Here is a 6,431-nt window from a genome sequence, read left to right as displayed (position 1 = left end):
ACAGGAATGATGTACTATACCCATAGTGAAGAGGAAGTAGTACTGTACTTCTCGTATATTTTTAATAGTTTCATGTCAAATACAGCTGAAATAGGATCTGAATTCTTTGTGAATACGGGTTCTATGCAGAAGTCAATGGGGTAACGCCCAACAAAGGCACAGTGCGTGACATGCTTGTGTTTTCCTGTAGTGGGTGCCAGACAGTGATGTAGGAGGTTAAAGTAGCTGGAAGGAGGGACTAAAGTTGGCTGATGTATAAGAGAGAAGAGGAGGAAAGTCTCAGACAGGATATCGATGACTGAGGGAACAGCACTGACTGACTGACTGACTGACTGACTGTAAGTTTCCATATCCCTAACTGTACTCTAGCCTTGTTTATACCTAGTACTAACATACGTCTTTTGTCCTGATCTTATCCACATTCGGATTGTGCCCACATTGTAGCTGATGCATCTACACACGGTATTAAAATGTGTCTCCTATCCTTCCACTGTGTCTGCATTGTGACCAGATTCCCTGGTGCCTCCCAGTATGCAGATTATTTGACAAATATTCTTTCAAAATAATATGTATTTATTTATTTTAAGACATGGTGTTACCTGTCAATGATTTTAGAGACCGGTATAGTGATGATTTAAATTATTTGACCATCCAAATCAGTTTATACTTGAATGATAATATCCAAATACTCTGGGTGAAGATCTGATTGTGATCAGATCACAATGTGTCTTTTAATCGTCTACACCAGTCTAAAAATGTGGGCACAATCAGAACAAAGGACGCATGTTAGAACCAGGTATAAACGGGGCTTCTGACTCAATGTGTATAGTACAAAGAAACTAAGGATGATTTTTTTTATTCTAGTCTAGCGTTGATCATACTTCTAGGTGGCTGCACATGTTACAGTATTTTCTGAAAGCAAGAATACATGAAGTGCAGAGTAAAAAAGTAATGAACATGATGAGAAGGAATAATCAGACCTGAGGTGTAAACTTTCCACTGGCATGGAGCGGATTTTTTGGTTCGTGTAAGCTGCCAAACAAACCTGAGACTGTCTCACACCTTTTGTGATAATGAGACCAGAGGGAACTAGAAATTAGCATTTTGAATTAGTATTAGTATAATAAGTTTAGAAGTTGAAATTGTTAGAGGCTAGTGTTGAAAAGGTGAGCGTAAGTGACTGTTTTAGAAATAGTAGCTGTGGTAGAAGTAGTAGTAGTAGTAGTAATAGTGTTGACTGTGGTAGAAGTAAGCCTAAAAGCAGTGATAGTTACTGTTGGTGGGTTCTACAGTCCTGGATAGTTTCATCAAGTTTTTAAGTGCGCCTTGAATTCTAAATAAATCACAGACAGTGTCACCGGCAAAGCTTCACGGTGGGAAAAATACATGCTGAGGTCATCCGTTCACCTTTTCTGCGTCTCACAAAGACACGGAGTTGGAAAAATACATGCTGAGGTCATCCGTTCACCTTTTCTGCGTCTCACAAAGACACGGGGTTGGAAAAATACATCTCAAATGTGGACTCATCAGACCAAAGGACACATTTCCACCCATCTAATGTCCATTGCTCGTGTTTCTTGGCCCAAGTAAGTCTCTTCTTCTTATTGGTGTCCTTTAGTAGCGGTTTCTTTGCAGATATTTGACCATGAAGTCATGATTCACGTATTCTCCTCTGAACAGTTGACGTTGAGATGTATCTGTTACTTGAACTCTTTGAAGTATTTATTTGGGCTGCATTTTCTGAGGCTGGTAACTAATGAACTTATCCTCTGCAGCAGAGGTAACTCTGGGTCTTCCTTTCCTCTGGCGTTCCTCATGAGAGCCAGTTTCATCATAGTGTTTGATGGTTTTTGCGACTGCACTTGAAGAAACTTGAAAAGTTCTTGACATTTTCCGATTGAATGACTTTCATATCCTAAAGTAATGATGGACTGTCGTTTCTCTTTGCCTTTTTGAGGTGTTCTTGACATTAACTTGTACTCTGTCTTTTGCCAAATAGGACTATCTGTTTACCACCTCTACCTTGTCACACACAACTGTTTGGCTCAAACCCATTAAGAAGGAAAGAAATACCACAAATTAACTTTTAATAAGGCACACCTGAAATGCATTCCAAGTGAATTCCTCATGAAGCTAGTTGACAAAATGTCAAGAGTGTGCAAAGCTGTCATCAGGGCAAAGTGTGGCTAATTTAAAGAATCTGAAATATAACATTTATTTTTATTTGTTTAACACTTTTTTGGTTACTACATAATTCCATGTGTTAATTAATAGTATTGATGTCTTCACTATTACTCTACAATGTAGAAAATAGTAAAACAAAGAAAAACCCTTGAATGAGTAGGTGTCTCAACTTTTGACTTGTCATGTATATAATTATATAACTGTCTGTCTCTACTTTTGTTCCTCTTTTAGGCCAATAACAACACTCACATCACGGTCATGTCTAGCGCCATCTACGGCGGGAACAAATCCGACGATAACTGCACCAGCGTGGACAGCCTGATGAAACACTACTACCTGCCCGTCATGTACAGTGTCATTTTCGTTGTGGGGCTGCTGGGTAACGTCACCTCCATCGCCATCTACCTGGCCAAGCTACGACCCTGGAAGTCCAGCAGTATCATCATGTTCAACCTGGCGTTGACGGATCTTCTGTATGTTCTGAGTCTGCCATTCATGGTCTACTACTACACCAAAGGTGAATCCTGGACCCTGGGCGACTTCATGTGTCGTTTTCTGCGTTTCGGGTTCCACTTTAACCTATATGGTAGTATACTGTTTCTCACCTGTTTGGCTGTGTTTCGATATGTCGTGGCGGCGCATCCTCTGAGAGCGGCGCAGGTGCAGCAGAAGAGGTGGGGTATCTTGGCCTGCGCCGCGGTCTGGGCTATAGCCGTGGCAGAGATCGTGCCCATGCTCACCATGATCACCATGGAGACTAAAGACAACAAGACCTACTGTTTGGACTTTGCTAGCGGCGACCCGGATGTCCTGTGGTGGTACGGTTGGCTGCTGACCGTGCTGGGCTACCTGCTGCCCCTGGTGGTGGTGGTGGTGTGTTACGCCGGTATCGTCCGTGAACTAGCCAAGGGGCCCCACACTCACAGCCCTTGCCGGGGACGGGCACGTCGCCTCACTGTACTGATCCTGGTGGTGTTCGTGGTATGCTTCCTGCCGTACCACGTCCTGAGGATCCTAAGAGTAGACACCAGGAGGAAGCCTGAGTCGTCATGTATGCTGGTGCACTGGGTCCACGCCGCTTATATCCTGTCCAGGCCCGTAGCGGGGCTCAACACCTTCTTTAACCTGGCTCTGTACACCCTGGCCGGGGACAAGTTCCAGCAGGCCTTCCTCAGTGTGTTCCCCTGGGGCCCCTGGTGGACCAAGGTCAGGACTCAGCTCAAACTCAGCCTGGCTGTCGTCAGTAAGCCCAGTAACACATCTTCAGCCGAAAGGAGCCATGGATATAGCATGAAATAAGGACATGAGATATAATACAGTGTTCTGTTTCATTCTGTGTGGACATTACTATCATGGCAATATATTGTCCTACAATATTGTATATACTGTACTGTGATCCTGTAAATAGAAAACCTTTTGTCAGATTTTATTATACGCCAGTATGAGGTTTACAATATTGATGTGGTTTCTATAAATATATTAGATACTTGTATTGAGTGACTTTATATCTACTGTATACTCTTATTGATATTGACATATCAGTTCGTTATAAATAAACGTTTAACAATCAACATTTAACAATCCAATATCCGTCTCAGAGCTCGGTGGGTATTTGATGCATTGTTCTGGCATGACTTTAGAGAAACAAGAACATGATACACTTGACCAGAAACATGTCAACATGATTCAGACAACAAATGTTTTCACTTCTATACCCAGTTTTGGCACTCTCTCAGGTATGTATTTCTCACCTACTTAACACAAGCAACAATGAAATTAGAGTCTAGGAACAAGGAACAGGTTGGCTAAGGGCGAAAAGGAGTGGCTGGGCAGAAAGATTTCCTGATGTTAAGTGACGTCTGTTTTACATCTTACATTATGGAGAATCACAGAACCACTTCCTAATAAGGAAACTGATAGTAAACTGTATAATCCTGCTTTTCCTCTGAAGGCTATTTACTATAATACATTATTCATCCCATTTCATTTCAACTCATGTCATCATTTGATAGTATCAAATAGCTAACAAACTAGTGACAGGTTAGTGGTGCTTAAATGTTTATTTGACGCTGTACTATTTGAGTCCCACATCAAAAGGTGGTAATGTCTACTGTCCACCCTACCTTGTGGGAGCCCAGACCTCACTTCAGATTCAAAGCTGAAAGCAAGCATCTAACGCAAAGAAACACTTGAGTGAACTCTGACAGTAAAAAAGACCTCTGTATAGTATCTTGCTACCATAACACAATGAGAACAATAAAGACGAGTGATATGCTAGGATGGAAACTTGAATATGAATATAAATGAGTAGGCCTATGCGTGTAACAAGTTCCTCCTGTCTCTAGCTGCAATTGGTTGTTGGCTATTGTTTCTTGTCAACCTTTCAATCTCTTCTTCTACCGCTCCGGTAAACATTGTTGAGAATTTCCTTTGATGAATACCCCATGTCATTAGAAGCAGTGTTTAATGCATTTTGAGAATGTACAGGTGTATGCCAACAGGAGCATGTGTTCTCCTATCATAGTATCTACTGTCATTCAGAGGTGTTCAGATGTACAGATTAGTGCTGTGTTGCACACTGACTGGGAACCAGGAAGTAACTGTTTCTGTCTGTTAAACCCTCTCCTGTCTGGTAAACCTGTCTCTTCCTTCCTCCACGCCTCCCTTTCTATCTGTATATTTTCATGTTTCCCGATTAACCACTTGTCTTTCTATTAGCACCCACCCTTCCCATATAAGTCAACTGGAATGTAAGTTAACAAAGCCACTGTTTTACAGGTGTCTCTACAGGCCACAGCTACTTTTCTATTTAAAAATATATATATATATCATTCCCAAACATCAATCCTACATAATATGTTGAATATGACATAAGTGTACTGAGTATAAGGACTCCATGTGGTTCAGGGCTGTCTTCTTTTCAATGTATATTTAAGGGAAATTAGTCAACCCGAACGGCCCATTTCAATCAACAGCGAGAGATCTTCTTCAGAAAAGAGGAGTGTTTGTTCTTTAGAAATGATGTCACCAAACGATTCTACTGAGTGTCATATCCCTTCATGCGTCACTGTAATGAGTGCGCTGAGAGTCGAGAAACAAGTACAGGGAGCGAGTGTTTTAATAAATAAACAAACCACAAACAACGCACTGATACGAAACAGAGTCCATAACACCTGAGGAAAGAACCAAGGGGAGTGACAGATGTAGGGAAGATAATCAAGGAGGTGATGGAGTCCAGGTGAGTGTCATGAGGTGCTGGTGTGCTTGACGATGGTGACAGGTGTGCGGGATAATCAGCAGCCTGATGACCTAGAGGCCGGAGAGGAAGTATACGTGACTGTCACTAACCATTTCACAGTGCTCGCTCATGTTAATGATTCTAAAAGTATAAGAGCTCCTATGGTTAGAACAAGTGCCATTTGGGGAAGCGGTGGACTTGACACTGAGGTTAATTTTGGTCTGAATTCTTGCAACAATGGATTTCTACTGGGATCACACTGATTTTCAAAGAAAGCTTCACATTCTAAGTGTTATTCACAGTAGTGCGCGGTATTAGTTACGGAGAAAAACAACTTATCTCACTGTTGCTGGGTTCCCTTGATAAGAAATAATGATGGTTGTACAATTATGGGAGTAAGAACACACTGACTTCCTCATCCTCCTCCTCCTCCTCTTCCTCCCCTCCCTCCTCCTCCTCAATACGTACAGTTTAAGGCAGAAGTTTACATACACCTTAGCCCAGTGGTTCTTAACCTGGGTTCGATCGAACCCCAGGGGTTCGGTGAGTCAGTCTCAGGGGTTCGGCGGAGGTCAAGACACACATCCGACTCATATGATTCGTGATGACACGCCCCGCTTGGCCATCATTGGCTGCAGGTGATCACGCTACATCGCTTGGCCTATCTATGCTGGAGGGAATTTGGTGCGCTCAGTAGTCGACTTGTGACTGTCGTGATGGTACGTCTTGTGATTTCTTTCTTAATATTTTAATCCCTTCATACTTACTATGTTGAGCAAAAAAAGAAAGTGGTCGGACGAATATGTACAATATGGATTCACATGTATAACGGAACGTGATGGGAGTCAGCGTCCTAACTGCATGATTTGCAATGCCAAGTTGAGCAATTCTAGTCTAGCACCGGCAAAACTAAGAGAACACTTCCCCGCACCTGTACAATGGAATCAGCAGGAGCAGCCACACCTCCTCTCCCATCGATGGAGGAGAGGGTCCTCCATCACACCACCGT

The 6,431-nt window shown here is 42.5% G+C and overlaps 1 protein-coding gene across 1 annotated transcript; it reads left to right on the top strand.

Moving 5' to 3' along the window:
- The first annotated feature begins 298 nt into the window (after positions 1-298).
- Positions 299-3,700, top strand: LOC129840554 (2-oxoglutarate receptor 1-like). Its single transcript, XM_055908509.1, has 2 exons — positions 299-1,586; positions 2,416-3,700. Exon 2 carries the CDS (start codon positions 2,443-2,445, stop codon positions 3,481-3,483), a length of 1,041 nt encoding a protein of 346 aa, XP_055764484.1. The 5' UTR covers positions 299-1,586; positions 2,416-2,442; the 3' UTR covers positions 3,484-3,700.
- The last annotated feature ends 2,731 nt before the right edge of the window (positions 3,701-6,431 follow it).

Source organism: Salvelinus fontinalis, chromosome 41 (assembly GCF_029448725.1).
Source record: "Salvelinus fontinalis isolate EN_2023a chromosome 41, ASM2944872v1, whole genome shotgun sequence".
NCBI classification, from domain to species: domain Eukaryota; kingdom Metazoa; phylum Chordata; class Actinopteri; order Salmoniformes; family Salmonidae; genus Salvelinus; species Salvelinus fontinalis.
This window is presented reverse-complemented; position numbering and strand designations above follow the sequence as displayed.

Excerpts from the sequence above, each read along its gene's own strand:
- LOC129840554 (XM_055908509.1), top strand. The coding sequence starts at position 2,443 with ATGTCTAGCGCCATCTACGGCGGGAACAAATCCGACGATAACTGCACC.